Source organism: Mastigoproctus giganteus, chromosome 3 (assembly GCF_048544385.1).
Source record: "Mastigoproctus giganteus isolate SK-2022 chromosome 3, ASM4854438v1, whole genome shotgun sequence".
Classification (NCBI taxonomy): Eukaryota; Metazoa; Arthropoda; class Arachnida; order Uropygi; family Thelyphonidae; genus Mastigoproctus; species Mastigoproctus giganteus.
Genome location: NC_143577.1, coordinates 233211432 through 233229058, shown reverse-complemented (window position 1 = coordinate 233229058; position 17627 = coordinate 233211432). Strand labels below are relative to the sequence as shown.

The 17627-nt window shown below is 36.1% G+C and overlaps 1 protein-coding gene across 1 annotated transcript in view; it reads left to right on the top strand.

Moving 5' to 3' along the window:
- mei-41 (ATR serine/threonine kinase meiotic 41) overlaps nucleotides 1–17627 on the top strand; it is a 245650-nt gene that overhangs the window by 112687 nt on the left and 115336 nt on the right. Inside the window, exon 24 of the mRNA XM_090370340.1 lies at nucleotides 6195–6345. Coding sequence (XP_090226466.1) covers nucleotides 6195–6345 — 151 coding nt within the window. The remainder of the gene's footprint in view (nucleotides 1–6194; nucleotides 6346–17627) is intronic.

Below are 17627 nucleotides of genomic sequence, written 5' to 3'. Positions count from 1 at the left end.
GTACAGATGGGCAGAAGTTGTGACCAGTAGCTTTGACAAGAAACCAGAATGCTCCACTATCATTTGGACAAGAACGAGTTTTCTACTTTTAACCTGTTCAAAACATAGTCTGGACTGATTTGTAATTGCTTTACAATTGTTGTGAGCTTTGGTGTAGGCAGAAAATGAACCTGGAGATTTGGATGCAAGCCAATTATGATATGCAACATTCTTATCTTGAATAGCATTTATTAGAAAACCAAGGTTGAGATAAAGAATGAGATTTTAAGGTGGAGTGATTATGGAATAAAGGATTTCATTCCTACAAGAATAATTTCATTGACATGATTTGAGCAAATATTGACATCAGACAATTCAAAATAGCAACCCACCCAAGGAAAAGAACAATAAAAATCACACAGATCATTTTATTTTGCATTATTGTAATGCCAAACAACATGAGGCTGAGAATGGCCCAAGAAAAAGACTCCATTGGAGAAGAGACCATTAGCAAGTTGTAATCAGAGGTGCCTAAAGAACTTCAGATCATAACTTGCATCAAGGTGAGGACCACTCACCTTGACCATGCACTTGGAAGGAAGGAATGCCCATGAGAAAAAGATCAAGAATGTTGATTGTATGATTAGGATTGTTTGGTATTCTGGTAGTTAAATGAACAATCTGTGAGGCCATTAGTAATAGCAAAAGCTTCAGCATCTCAACCAGCTGTGTCTGTGTGAGTAGAAAACACAAGCAGGAGTTGTGAACATTAAAACTGCCAAGGAAAATTGTCTCACCATTAGGAAAGTTGTCTCACCATTGGACTGGAGTATGTTAAGTTTCAAAGAAGGGAAGTCAAAAAGTTTCAAGTGATTAGTGGAACTGGGAGATTGATAGAGGCAACAGATGAATTTGACAGAGTGGGGTAGAGCGATAATCCAGAGAAGATTGAAAAGAGGAGATTCTAAATTACTGTCTCTGACCGGGAATATTAAAGCAGACATATGCACAAGTATCGCCTTCAAAGCAAAAGGAATCGTACTGCAAATAATTTGGACAACTGAGATGAGCATTGGTTGAAACAACTAATAATTGGGATTCTGTCAGAAAAAGTAAGTGGGACCTGGCAGACTTGAAGTGGAAATGGACATCATTAAGATTGGAACTGACACTACGTATATTTATGAAATGAATGAAGAAGTATTTGGGAGGTTTAGATCCTTTTACAGATAAATTTTTTCTATTAGTGTGACTATTCATGATGTATTTAGTAGTAAAGAAAAGGTGGGGGATGTGTATGAAGTAATGAAATTTTTGGATATGGCGTATACACAGCAAGAATATACCCTGCTCCTTGACATAACTTGGTCAAAACAATGCCCCTCCAACATATGTTCTACTTGGACTCCCTCAGTCTAGCAGTGCAGAGGCAGCAAGATTATACGCTAGCTGGCACAGAATTGTATTTTTTTATATTTGTAAAGCATACAGTACCCCACATCTAGTACAATAATTTGTTAAACCAATAGCCACCTGATACAGTTCTAGATCAACAGCATTATCTCATGTTCTTATCAAAAAATTAGTATTTAATTCATGAAAGAATTAAATAATTAATGTAAAACAAGGAAGAAAGAATGAAATAAAATAAAGTCAAGGAAGTCATGAGGAACACTTCTTTGGGAAACATCTGCCCTTGTGAGTTCCAAAAGATTTTATTTGTCATTGACTGCTGTGCAGCAAACATCTCATGGGATGTCTCTTTATGATCTGAATACAGAAAAGAAAGTAGCAAACAAACAAAATTTTATGCTTCCAATCATAGTTTGTTCATTACTTTCTTTTCTGGCACCTCTGTAGCCAGGTGGGCAGGAGTAGCAGTGCGTAGCACACGCTTCTTGATTAGACCAGGGTTCAAGCCCATGACCACCAAATACGGAGGATGCTGAAAGGTCAGGGAATGACCACCGCATACCCCCAGAGCAATATAGCCTTAGTTGCTAATGCTCCTAAAAACTGAATAACAATAACTTTCTTTTCTTTATGTGCATCATATAGGGATGCCTATTGACAAATGAATGTCATTAGGTATTCAGTGTTTGCTGTGCAGTAGTCTGTGACTGAAATACGTTTTTTGGACCTCACAAGCCTTTGTGGATTCCTTAACTTTATTTTATTTCATTTAATATTCTCTTTTGTTTTATGTTAATTTAATTCATTCATTGTGGGTGCTGATATTTCTTTTTTGTTGGTGTGTTTCAAGTGATTAGTGAAAACTGCAGTTGCCCTTGGGGCATGGAGTTGTGCATTTGCATCACTGGAGGTAAAGAAAAGATGTTATTATTCATTATTTTTCCTTTTGTTGTGTTAGATTCATTTATTTTAATTTAAATTTGTTAACTTAGCTTGGGACAAAGACAGCAGCATTTTTGGCCTTGCCAAGAATAACCTCAATCTCCATTAGCATGTGATTTAATAGTGTTCATTTCAGCATAATTACTTTTTTTTTTTTTTTTTTGAGTTATTTTCCAATCTATTATATTAACTCTTAACAATCACCTTGCCATTTTATTGTAATGTGACATCTTTTCTTCGATACTTGTTTCACTTAGTCCTGCTGTTCTCAATACAACAGGACTAAGTGAGATAAGTATTGATGGAAAATGTTATAGTAATGAATGCCAGAGTAACAAAATATTCAGTATAACAAAATTACTTCCTATCCCCCTGCCAATTTACTATGTGTTTTTATGTAAAAATATTTCATTTTAATGAATATCACTCTAATGAGAAATTTCTAATTTCTAATGAGAAAATTAGTTTATCATAAGAAAAATTCACCTTCCTATGAAAGAATATAATCATTATAACAAAATTTGTATAAAGAAAATCCTTAAACAGCATGAAGTACATTTTTTGATCTTTGATTTTTAATATCTAGCAATGCTGCAGTTATTTACTAACTGGGAAGTTAATTGTTTCTTCGAGATTTCTACCTTCTTTAAGTCCTACCTGAGTGATTTTGGAAGTGGCAGGGATTTATTACACAGATTTACATGTTTTGGGAAACCTGTAGATAAGATGGCAGAGTTATTGAAATTTTGTTTGTTTGCAGCTTTGTTTGAAGAAGTGTGGTTGTTTACAATGTATCATTGGATAGTTGTGCTTATTAACTTTTATAAATTTGAAAATGGAAGAGACAATTCTATTTATAACATATTATTCTGTAGTGTCATGTTAATAATGTTTTATTTTTTTAAAGTAGAATTAATAAAAAAATTTTTTTTCATTGAAAATAACAAGTATAAAAAATGCATCTTTTTAAATTTTTGAATTTTTCAAAATATTCAAAATAAATATAAAATTGCATAGGTAAGTTTCTTTTTTTATAATTATTTTGTAATATGTAGCTATTGTACTGACATTTTTTATTGCATTTCAGTGTAATGAAATTTATACGAATTATATTTTGGTTGTATGCACAAATTCAGTATACTGATATTTAACTGTATTGTAACTAGGTATGCTTTAAGACTGTCTTCTGTTACTCATTTCATTTCTGGTTTAGCATAAGTTAAACCTGTCCAAATGAAGAGTTAATGGAATTATTGCTGACACCTTGTTCTTTAAAGTAAAGTTTAATGTTTATATTTCAAAGTATTTCATCGATATAGGTAATGTTGTCAGAATTTATTGGGATGTAATATTATGTAATTTTAAAATTTTTGTTTGGAATCAAACCCTAATCTTTTGGCCTGAGCATGGGATTGTACAGTTTATCCAGAAATATAGGCAATAGTCATTGGTTTAGCATATTTCTCAACCCATTGGCATATTTTTTAAACATATTTCAACCCCATTAGGATGAAAACAAATTTTTTGGTGGTAAGCAACAATCCATTAACAGTGATGGGAGATAAAGGTATGGCTATAACCTAACATATACTATTTATATTAAGTATAAGTATGTACATCATTGTATTTAAAACATAGTTATTAATATATTTGCATGTGTAGTTTAATATTTTTTTTGTGTGGTCTCTTGTCTCTATCTCCAAAATAAAAGTCATTTATGGTTTTCACATCAAATATAAAAGTGGTCCATATCTGAAAAAAAGGTTGGGGAACACTGGTTTAGCAAATTATTGTACTAGATGATGTAGAGTACTGATTGATAACCATACAAAAATAAAATAAACGTCCTTCACAGGGAATATAGTGTCCTTCCTTAATTTTTATATACTCATTATTAAAATATGTTATGCATAATGTCCTTTACTCAGTATACTTTCAACTTATTTTGAAAATGGCTCCTAAAATTTGCAAATCACATAGAAATAAGGAAGACCTGAGAAAAGTTACAACTAGAATTTACTGGTGAAAGAACAGTATATATCAGTTTGTTGACTTTTTATGATATTTAAGGTAAGAACTGCAAAGTATTGATGAAAGAATTTAATATGCCTGTTCAATTATTTCAGAAGGCACTGAAGCCTTCTGCACTTCAAGTTAAAATATAGCGAAATCTGAGTTAAAATATAGATGATAGATAATATCATATATTTTTAACTATTTGTTATATAACAATAACAAATAGTTAATATAAAATTGCTATTTGTTATATATTGCTATTTGCTATTTGTTTAACTATTTGTTATATAACAATAACAAATAATTATATGTCTGGATATTATCATATCATAAATAGTCAGAATCTGAGCTGTCTGAAATTTCTGATATCTTCTGAGAACAATAAAGGGCTTGAACACAGATATGGTCTTTGCAGCTAAAATTAGACCAGTATTTACGCATAGTGTTGTTTTATTATAGTCTGGATACATTTAGTTAGGCAAAACTGGCATTCTGAATGATCAGAAGACTATTTGCTATTCATTCCAGATAAACAAATTTTACTGTTAATAAAGAACATCAACTTGATGAATTGAGCCATTCTGGGTAATCAGACTTTTACTGTAATATGAGAGGTATTTGAAAAGTTTGTGTCCTGAGTATGAAGGGTTTATTTGAGGAGTCTGGTTGCATGTTATGTTGGAGTCAGTACTTTTTCCACTGATGCTGCAATGCATTGATTCCAGCTGCAAAGCAAGTTTTCTATTGGCCCTGATGGAATGTACCCATTTGCAGCAATGATATCACTGTCAGTGGAAAAGTGGATGCCAGCCAGGTATTTTTTTCAAATTAAGAAATAGGTGAAAGACTGATGGCACTAGATCTGGTAAATATGGAGGATGGTCCAAAATTTCAAAGCCGCACTCATGCAGTGCAGCCGTGACAGTCACAGACTTGTGAGCAGGCATGTTGTCCTTGTGGAACAAGACTTCTTTTCCTGAGTTTTCCCTTTGTGTTTTTCTTTGATGTTTTTGCACAAATGCCTCACAAGGGCTACTTAATATGTTCCTGTGACTGTCTGGCCTTTCTGAAGGTAATCCACTAATAACATTCCATCAGCATCCCAAAAAACCAATGCCATCACCTTGCCAGCAGAAGCAATCAAAAGTCTAACTGAAAATTAGGAATGAGTTTCTATTTTGTTGCCTGCATTATTAATTATATGCATAAGGCTCTTAAATGACCTTGCCAGCAGAAGGAATCAACTTTCCTTTCTTTGGAAGAGGAGAAGAGATGTGTTTCTACTATTTGGAGTGCTGCTTCATCTGTGACTAATTAATGGATCCATGTCTCATCCATGGTCACAAACTTTGCAAGGAAATTTGCTGGATTTGCTTGAAAATGATATAAGTATTCACTTGACAACTGTTGTGCATTTTCTGTTGTCAACAACTTTTGAGACCCATTACACTGATACCTTTTTCATAGCAAGAACCTTTGTTATTGCATGGTACACGCATTCAAGTGAGATGCTCAAGATGCTGGCAGTGTACCTAATTTTTCTCAGGCCTTCCCCAGAATCCTTCAAAAACTTCTTAGCAAATCAGTGATTGCCAGAATGTTGTTTTGGCTCACTCTGACCAAGCAATAAAACAGTAAAAAATTAAGTATGAAAATATGCTGCTCATCTTGTGATATCACTGAACTGCTCTTCAGTGTATACTTTGTGGATTTGGACATGATAAATTAGAAGATTGAATTGAATAGGAAAATTAATTAACATACCGATGGCAGTTTTAACAGAATAGGAGCTTTAGTGTTTTATTTCTTAAATGAAGATTACACTAACTATACTTTAATTTCAGGTCAGATGCAAGATGCATTTGCATGCTATGAAAAAGCAGTGAAATTGGAACCTCAAGAAATGAGCCATCATCAAGGCTTATTGAGGTGTCTCATGGGCCTTGATCAGTGTAATACTGCTCTTGCCTATGCAACAGGAGTCCTTAATAAGAGGTATTTTTTATATATATGTCACTAGAACATTTGATTAATGTGTTAAAGGTCACTGTCCTTTTTCTATTGAAATACAGTACTAAAATTATTTCAAAACACTGAAATATGCTGAGTATTTGAAAATTTCTGGTCTAACATAGAAAGAATGAAGCAATCTTACAATGCATCAACTTTTATTCAAGATATTTACCTGTGCTTACCTACTTATTACAATGTTCCCTCATCTCTTCTAGGCTCCTTTACATATATTATCCTTATATATATTGCATATAGATCCCCCCGTTTTGGCCTCTACCCATTTATTGACTTCTTGAATAAAAAGAACAGGGTTAATTGTGAGGACAGAAGGACGTTCTTAAATGACCATGGATGTCTGACATTCTGCACATTGCATTGTCTGAAAACCTAGGCATCTAGACGTTTCAACTAGGAATCTAGAAAACTGGGTTTTGTGAAGTGTATAAGGCTTTAAAAGGGTTGAGTAAACTAGTAAACTAAATACTGATGGAATACTTACTCTTTCTCAAATGAAACACAAAGGGAATATATATTTAAATTGGAAAATGGTAGTTGCAGAATAAATGTGTGGAAATTTGCATTCAGCTAAAAATAACACTGGTCAACAAGGTTTTGCTAACATGGGTAAAATTAAGCATTTTTTGTTAATTTGTATGTGCTGATTACGAATATGACAGTAAAAAGTTGCTATCATGTCACATTTTTTAGAAAAATGCAAAAACAGTTTTTAGAAAATGTAAAATAGCTTCAAAATCAATGAAATCGTCCAACATCACACTCTGTACCTTTCCTGGTTGAATTTATTGTAACAAAAGCAATTTTGTTAGCAAAAGCAAAAGTTGAAAGCAAAAGCCATGTTAGCAAAACCTAAGCCATGTTAGCAAAACCTTGGTCAACCGTCACCACAAATACGGAGGATGCGGAAAGGCCAGGGAATGACCACCGCATATTCCCGGAGCAATATGGCCTTAGTTGCTAATGCTCCTAAAAACCAAATAACAAAACAAACAAACCTTGGTCAACAAGGTTTTGCTAACATGGGTAAAATTAAGCATTTTTTGTTAATTTGTATGTGCTGATTACGAATATGACAGTAAAAAGTTGCTATCACGTCACATTTTTTAGAAAAATGCAAAAACAGTTTTTAGAAAATGTAAAATAGCTTCAAAATCAATGAAATCGTCCAACATCACACTCTGTACCTTTCCTGGTTGAATTTATTGTAACAAAAGAGACATATCTATGTTGTTTAATGCTATACTAATACCTCTTTTTAGTTTTATGGCCCTGAGGAGTGGTCACTCTGAGTTATATTGTTCTAATTCTTATTATGCAGTAGCATGTTGGACCCTACTATATTTCTAGCAGTCAGGTGCTTCTGTGAAAGACAACTGGTGTTTTAAAGTTCATTTTGGTCTTGTGAAACTCATGAAATGGAGCAAAAATGGTATTTTTTTTTTTTTATGAAAACCCCAAACACGAAAGGTATCAAAACCTATAGTACTTAGTACCGTGCATGGGTTGAAGGAGAAGTATGCGGGGAGAGGGATGCCAGAAACTTTGCTCTAGAGACTAAACATGGGTTTCACCACTTCAAGCTTCCAATAAGCAAAGTGGTGGTATTTCACCGGTTGAATTAATTCGCCAAATAGTTTTTGCTATGTTTGTGGACAATTTACAGTAAAGTTGCAACATTGATCAATCACAGATAAGGTGAAATAAGCTTATTTTGGTTGTCACATGGGTGATCAGAATAAAAGGTGGGGACTGCATATGTGCTATCTAAATCTGACTGAATGGATGAAGGGGAACAATTCTAAAATGCCTTTTGCTGTTCCAGTGATCTGGCGAGAACTAACAAGTCAAATTGTTATTTCTGCCTCAGAAATACTAAGGGATTCTCAAGGAAAAATAGAGTTAAAATAAAATACCCCAACCATCCATCTGCAATAAGACCAGTGCCACACACCGGAACTCCCTATTCCTGTTCCTCCACCGAGTTGTGAAGAAACCACTATTCTGGAAGAAGAGCAAGACTAGAGCCCATACCTACTCCCTCAACATCTGCTGATCCTGGTTACAATTCTGAAAATGGCAAAACCCTACACTTAATTGAGCAAAGTGAACTTAATTATTTGGTTAGGGATTTAAATCTTTCAAAGCAACAGGTTAAGCTATTAGGATCTAGATTGCAACAGTGGAATTTGCTGGCAAAAACCACGAGGATTTCTGCGTTTAGAAACCGAAATGAAAAGTTTTTGGGTAATTATTAAATGGAAAGTTCTCTTTGTGTCTGTAAAGATGTAAATGGATTGATGGATGAACTAGGGTTTGAACATAATCCTGAAGAATGGGGATTATTCATCAATTCACCTAAACTCAGTTTAAAAGCAGTTTTGCTACACAGTGGTAAAATCAAACCATTGGTCCCAGTGGCTAATTCGGTGGCTATGAAAAAAACCTATGATAGCATGTCATTGCTATTAAATGCCTTAAACTATAAGAAATATTGTTGGAAAATCTGTGGTGATATTAAAGTAATCGTTGTTGTTTGGACTACAGGGTATTTTACTAAGTATTGTTGTTTCCTATGTTTATGGGATGGTCGAGCAGTAGAACATCATTATATTGTGAAGGAATGGCCCATTAGCGAAGAATACGTTCTCGGGAAACTCAACATCAAATGCATGCCTTTAGTGAAACCTGAAATGGTGCTTCTCCCACCTTTGCACCTTAAGTTAGGTCTCATGAAAAATTTTGTAAAAGCTCTGGACAAAAATAGTGAAGGTTTCTAGTACTTACAAAGCCAGTTTCCAAAATTAGTGATGCAAAGTTGAAGGAGGTTATATTCGTAGGCCCACAAATTAGACGGCTTTTAAAGGATGAAGTCTTTGAAACTAAACTTAGCGCCACTGAATTAGAAGCGTGGAACTTCTTCAGAGCTGTTGTTAGCAGGTTTTAGGGAATAAAAAAGTAGAGAACTATAAAGAGTTGATAGAAGAATTGTTGCATAACTATCAGAAGTTAGGATGCCGAATGCGTTGAAGATACACTTCCTACATTTGCACCTGGATTTCTTTCCAGACAATTTTGGGATCTGTAAGTGATGAGGAAGGGGAATGATATCCACACTATGGAGCAGAGGTATCAAGGACGATGGGATTCAGCAATGATGGGTGACTATTGCTGGTTTCTGATAAGTAAGGACCATTCTGCTCATAAGGGAAAAAATAATTGTTAGTAGTACGATTTCCTATTTTCGCCTCCACTTTTGTGGTTAATTGCTTACTTAAATCCAAATAGATGTTTATAAAGTTTAAATATATTATTTTTTATTCATTTGGAATGTTTACTGGTAGTCATTTCTATTTCAAGCAATTACAAGAAAAGTAGTTAAGTACATTTAGATAAATAAAAATTCACAATTTTTATAAAAAAATGAGGACGAAGCCATAACATGAAAACGTGACATGCTACTGACTTTCTACTGTCATTTTTGTTTTTAGCACATGCGATTTAGTCAAAATCAGTTGATTTTGTCATGTTATCAAAAAAAAAAGTTTAAAATCGTTGGCTAGTGTAATTGATTGTTGGATTAAAATGACTGCCTAGTATTGTGGATAGTTTGAATAAATTTAAAGAAGGTTTGGAAACATAATAATATCCAGTGCTTTAGCTACAACACATATGGATACGGATGTAATATGTATATAAAAAAAAATAATAATAATAATTAAGTTAGGGAAGGATGTTACTTGGTTGTTTTCCATTAAGATTATTACTAATTATAATACCACTCTTATACCACATGAAATTGATAATATAGTTTATTGTTTGTTTGTTTGTTATTTGGTTTTTAGGAGCATTAGCAACTAAGGCCATATTGCTCCGGGGATATGCGGTGGTCATTCCCTGACCTTTCCGCATCCTCCATATTTGGTGTTCACAGGCTCGAACCCCAGTCTAATAAAGAAGCGTGTACTACGCATTGCTGTTCCTGCTCACCTGGCTATGGAGGCGCCATATAGTTTATTAAGCTTTAGCCTAAACTACTATACATTAAGGTAACATGTTTCAGGTATCTTACTGATACCCATCATCAGACCGTACTCGTTTCCCCAACAGTGCTGTCTGTTGATGGGTATCGATAAGATACCTGAAATGTTACCTTAATGTATAGTGGTTTAGGCTAAAGCTTAATAAACTATATTGTTAATTTCACGTGGTATAAGAGTGGTGTTATATTTAGTAATAATCTTAATAATAATTGCTAGAATTCTATTGGTCTGATTAAGGAAATGCTCGATAAATTTTTCTGAAAGATCTGAATATAAAATTTCGTGAAAATTCATGAACTGGGAGTGATTCAAGTTATTACATGCAGATGGATGGATAAAGAAATAATAATTGTTGGATTTCTGTTGGTCTGATTTTAATGAATTTTGGAATGACTTGATAAATCTTTTTAAAAGGCATAAATATAAAATTTAATTAAAATCCATCCACTAGGAGCCAAGTTATTACATACAGATGGACCGAAAGAGACAGAACAGATAATGCTGAAGACAATAGGCACATTTTGCATATGCTAATGCACTTAAAAACAGTAAAGGTATACAGTACTCCCTTAAGTAGAATGTCACAATATCAAAACCTACAGATATACATTGTGCTGCCACTTTATTAGGTACACTCCTGCTGTGCACACAAATGGTTTGTCCCATAACGTTGCATGTCACATGACCAAGTTATGGATATAAATGTAGCAGAAAAACCTTTCTATTATCAGTTAAGTGTACAAACATAGCAAGAATGGGGAAAAGGAGTGATCTAACGGACTTTGAATGTGGCATGGTAGTAGGTACAAGACGTGCCGGACAAAGCATCTCTGAAACGGCAGTTCTCCTGAACTTTTCACACATCACAGTTTCAAGGGTGTATCAAGAATGGTGCAACAAGCAGAAAACATCCTCCTAACGGCACTCCTGTGGAAGAAAATTGCTTGTTGATGAGAGAGGTCAGAGGAGAATGGCTAGAATTGTGCAAGCAAACAGACGGGTCACACATCGCATCAGAATACAACCTTGGTGCACGGAACAAAATATTGCAATGGACCACTAGTCGCACTTTGTTGCAAATGGGCTACAGCAGCCAACAGCCACATCGCACACCTTTGTTATCAATGAAGAACAAGAGAGCAAGCCTCCTGTAGGCATAGCAACACCAGCACTGGACTATCGAGGATTGGAAAACAGTTGCTTGGTCTGGCAAGTTGAAGTTCCTGGTGCATTATATTGATGGAAGGCTCAGAATTTGGCGAAAACAACATGAATCCATTGACCCGTCATGTCTGACGACTACTGTGCAAGGTGGTGAGGGCAGTGTTATGGTGTGGGGAATGTTTTCTTGGCACACGTTGGGTCCATTGATATCCATAGATTCTCGTGTGAATGCCACATCGTACCTAAACATCTTTGCTGACCAAGTGCATCTGTTCATGTTGATAGTTTATCCTCAGTCAGGTGGTTACTTCCAGCAGAATAATGCACCGGTGCACAAAGCCCGAATCACTATGGAATGGTTCCAGTAACATGAAAATGATTTTTCTTTGCTGCAGTGGCCCGCTCAGTCCACGGATACTCAATCCTATTGAACATCTTTGGGATGAGCTGGAAAGGGCTGTTTGCTGCAGGCTTACACCTCCGTGCCGAATCTCAAGGAACTGCATGACACACTTATATCTGCATGGTATTCCATTCCTGCATAACGTTTTCAGCATCTTGTTCAATCCATGCCTAGACGAATACAGGCTGTTTTGAAGGCTAAAGGAGGCTCAACATGCTACTAGGTAGGTGTGCCTAATAAAGTGGCAGCACAGTGTAGGTGGTTATGTGATCACTCTTATTGACACTGTTGTGTCTGCATGGGATGCTTTGGTTATGCAATATAACCTTTTTGTCTGTTTAGTATTATGCTGAAAATTTGTTTCTCTCTTAACAATGCATGAATATGGAAGCACATTTGTATTAGAAATTGAAAATCTTGAAAGTTTATTTTTCAGAACTCGAAAAGTAAACTTTAAAGGGATATATACAGTAAACTTATTGCTAATGCATTTACCACCTATCCTCATGCTTACTTGCTTCACTTGCCAAATTTATGATAGTCAATAATGTCTTCTGGCAATATAGCAGCAAACATTAAGTTTTTTATCAAAATATCTTATATTTGGAGCGAAATGCATCGCTTAACTCCCTCGAAACAGGCAAATTAAATTAAGTTTCCTTCGTGATACAGTAAAAACAACTTGATTAAATAATTAGTTATTAATAAATATAGCTTAAATAAAATAAATGAAAAATCGTACATTCATTGTATTTTATTTGTAATGTTTATAATAAATAATGAATGTCTGCTGTCATCTTGTGATACTCAAAGAGTAAAGAGGTATAACTCATAATAACTGCAGTGGAATATACCAATGTTTGGTCTATTCCATTGGCTGCTGACAGGATCCAGGTATGATACATCCAACAAATGTTCATCATCATCATCATCTTGTGGCACTAAAAGAATAACATTCAGTTTTACGTATAGAGAGAGATAAGTGATGTTCACTAAAAAAATAATGAAAAAAAAAAAAAAAGACAAGGATAAATTACTTTATATTATATAGTATGGTTAAAATGCATATTAATAAAAATATATAAAAATGCATTATGAAGAAAGATATATTTAAAACTATTTAGAATTGTAATGAATTCTATGTCTGCTATTACAATATACATCACTTATCACTTGTTTGAAAAAGTTTTGGTTCAACTCCCATTACTAGCTGGAGAAATTCTGGTATTGTGGTAAGTAAGCTCAGATATTCAGAGTTGTGCCAGTTATTCAAGTTTTTTCAGCCTGCAGAATATGTAAATTGGCCCATGAACACACACATGCTGTATAGACAAAAGCAGGGAAAAAAATTAGTATTAGTCATCCAATATGGGAGGGGGGAGAGAGAGAGAGAGAGAGAGAGAGAGAGAGAGAGAGAGAGAGAGAGAGAGAGAGAGATGAAGGAAGGATGACTATAATAGGCAATAAATTATTTTTCTGTTCACAGCTATGGCTGTGAGAAAATGACGATAATAATTTTATAAATTAAATGTCATAATGTATATTAAATAATTACATTGTATGCATGCATGAAAGTAATCATTGAATCTTTATTGTTGATAATTAGCATTAGCATTAGTAGAGGCATTTGATGCAAGAAAGCAAGCTTATGCAGCATCAGCCAAAAAAAAAAAAAACCACTCCCACTTCACCCCTCTGTTCGTTCAAAATACCTGTCCAGCTGAGCCTTAAACTTATTTAGGCTATCAACTTCCATGACAAGGGATGGAAGTCTGTTCCACCAACCAACCACTCGCTGGCTAAAGGCAAATTTCCGCACGTCTATCCTACATCTGTCTTTCCTCAATTTGAATTTATGCCCTCTCAGGTGATTATTCTGAGCTAGAGGAACAATCCCATCAGCATTGAGCATGCTCAAACCATTCAAGGCTTTATACACCTCTATCAGATCACCTCGCTGGTGCCTAGTCTCCAGACACTGTAATTTGCAAATCTTAAGCCTTTCTTCGTAAGAGCACCCCTTTGTTCCATTCACTAATCTTGTTGCCCTTCTCTGTACTCGTTCCAGCAGCTCTACATCCTTCTTGAAATGAGACCTCCAGGCCTGTATACAGTACTCTAGGTGTGGCCTGACCATTGCCTTATACAAGGGAATAATCACCTCCTTATCCCTGCTAGAAAAATTCCTATATATCATTGACAATACACCATGAGCTACTCTTGCAGCCCGTCTGCACTGCTCAGAGAACTTCATATCTGCCTGCACAACCATCCCAGGTCCCTTTCATTCTCTACCACTGTCAGTGTAGTACCACAGAGTTGATACGTTGCTCTGGGGTTGCTGTTTCCCATGTGTAGTACTTTACATTTGTCAATGTTAAACTTCATTTGCCACCTCTCAGCCCATCTGCTCAACCTTTCCAGATCCTGTTGCAGCAGCATAGTGTCAGTAGTGTCCTTGACAACCCTGCCAACCTTTGTATCATCTGCAAACTTGGACATTAAGCTTGATATACCATCATCAATATCATTTATAAATACAGAAAACAATAATGCACCCAACACTGAGCCCTGAGGGACTCCACTAATAACATTAGTCCACGATGAGCAGTGTCCATTGATTACCACTCTCTGTCTTCTCCCCCTCAACCACCCCTTTATCCATAGCAGCAATTTGCCTCCAATGTCACACTGCTCCAATTTGTGTCGCAGTCTTTCATGTGCAACAGTATCAAAAGCCTTTCTAAGATCCAAGTATATAATATCAAAGTTATTCCCTGCATCCAGTTCTTTTGTGACTGCATCATAGTATCCAATCAAGTTGGTCCGGCAAGACTTCCCCTTAACAAAACCATGCTGTGTCTGAGCTATAACTGAAGTCTTGTCTAAATGATCCTGCAGTGCTTCTTTAACCAGTGCCTCCATTAATTTTCCTGGAACAGAAGTTAAGCTCACAGGTCTATAATTACTTGTGTCAGCCTTTGATCCTCCTTTGTGAATTGGGGTCACATTTGCACATTTCCAGTCTATGGGTACCTCCCCTGAGTCCAAGGAAGCTCTCATAATTATGGCTAAGGGTTTGCTTACTTCCTTTGCTGCCTCCTTTAATATAACTGGAGAGATCCCATCCACCCCGGGTGCCTTTCTTGTGTTTATCTTCAACAGTTTCTCCTCCACTTTACTCCCAGTTATTTCAAGATTCTGTAGCTTACTGCTAGAGTTGAATACACCTCTGGCATTCCCCTTGCTGAATAACTCCTCATGTGTGAATGTCGATGCAAAATATTCATTTAGTTTGTTAGCTACCTGAGCAGGATCATCAACAGTTGACCCATCAATATCAAGTGGACCAATCTGATTCATCCCCTTCCTTCTAGAGTTTACATAAGTAAAGAACTCTTTGCTGTTTTTCTTTGCATCCCTTGCCAAGGATTTCTCGTAATCTGCCTTCGCCTGCCTAACCTCCTTTGTAACTTGGTTGCATATCAACTTGTATCTATCATAGGCTTCTGTGTCATGTGTTAATTTGTAAGTATCCCATGCATTTTTCTTCTCTGCCATATGCCTCATTAGTTCATCTGACATCCATTTTGGCCTAAACCTTGAACAATATTTCTTAGTTGGTATGTAAAGCCTAGTAGCTTCCAAGATAAGTTCTTTGAATGCTTCCCATTTTGAATTTGCTGTTGGTAACATCATCAGTTGGTCCCACTGTATAGAATTTAAATACTGTCTCAGTCCATCGTAGTCGCCTTTACGGAAGCAATAACCCTTCCCTTTACCCCTAATGGTAGTTACCTCTTTCAGTAAATCCCACTTCAGCACACTGAACATCCTTTGTAAAAAGGATAGGTGGAACAGGACCAGGGTATGTCTGCCAGGGGCAAAGGTTGATGACGTTGTAGAGCGGATATCATCTTTCAAGGGCACAAAAGGTGATATAGTTGTACACGTTGGCACTAATGATATTAAGAGTAGGAGACCGGCGGAATTACTCAACAAGTACAGGTCACTGTTGAAAAAAAGCCGTGAAATAGGGTTGAATTTGAAAGTGTCTGCAATTCTGCCCAGACACGATAGGAGGGAGTACATGATGAGAGCCTTGTCAATCAATTCGGCCCTGGAAAGATTGTGCAAGGCTCAAGGGGCAGAATTTTTTTCAGCCTGGACTGTACTTGTTAACAGGAGAGATTGCTTCTACAGGGATGGGATACACTTAAATAGAAAGGTGCAAGAATATTTGCTGATGCTATCGAGGCAGTGTTAGGTGGGTCGGAAAACTGCTAGTTTGGGGGGATACAAAGACTAATAGTTTAACAGTAACCGCAGGCAGAGGTGAAGGTGATTCTTGCACAATTCTATTAGAATAAGAAGCGACCTGGAGCGAGGGGTGTTGGGGGTTTCAGGGACGGATGGCAGTCATCATTAAAATAGTTGGGTATATGGGATGTGTTAGGGTAACAAAGAATAGGCATAGGAGCATGTATGCTTGTATGTATACCAATGCTAGAAGTATAGTAAATAAATTTGATGAATTTGAAGTGTTGGTCAAGACATCAAAGGCGGATATTGTTGGGATAGCAGAGACGTGGTGTCACAAAGATATAAGGAATGCAGAACTGGAATTTGGGGAGTACAATGTGTACAGAAAGGATAGACAGGACAGAAAGGGAGGGGGTGTTATGCTGTTAATTAAGAAAAACATAAAATCAAAGGAAGTGCACCCAGTTAATATAGATGAACAGTGCTCTGTTGAGTCAGTTTGGTGTGAGATAAGCACTGCGAAAGGAAAAATAAGAGTAGGAATGTGTTATAGGCCTAATGACTTGAATGAGTACAATGAACAATTGTACAGAGAAATAGAGTGGGCCAGTAAATCAGAATGTCTTATAATGGGGGATTTTAACTTCCCAGATATTGACTGGAACTTGTGGGTTGGTCACTCACACACTAGTCAGACTTTTGGGGATTTATTGGATGATTGTTTTCTGCAGCAGCATGTTCGAGAGGCAACCAGAGAAAGTAACACTCTTGATCTGGTTATCAGCAGTGATCATTCGTGTATTAAGAATTTGCAGATAAAGGAACCACTAGGTGGCAGTGATCACAGTGTGCTGAAGTGGGATTTACTCAAAGAGGTAACTACCGTCAGGGGTAAAGGAAAGGGTTTTTGCTTCCGTAAAGGGGAGTACAGTGGTCTCAGACAGTTTTTAAATTCTGTACAGTGGGATCAACTGACGATGTTACAAACAGTAAATTCTAAGTGGGAAGCATTCAAAGAATTAATCGTGGAAGCTACTAGACTTTATATACCGATTAAGAAATATCGTTCAAGGTTTAGGCCTAAATGGTTATCAAATGAACTAATGAGACTCGTGACAGAGAAGAAAAATGCATGGGATGCATATAAATTATCAGGTGACGCAGAAGCGTGTGGCAGATATAAGCTAGTCTGTAATCAGGTCACAAAGGAGGTTCGGGAGGCAAAGGCGGATTACGAGAAATCTTTGGCAAAAGATGCTAAGAAAAACAGCAAGGATTTCTTTACTTATATAAACTCTGAAAGGAAGGGGATGAATATGATTGGTCCACTTGACATCGATGGTTCGACTGTTGATGATCCTGCTCAGATAGCAAAC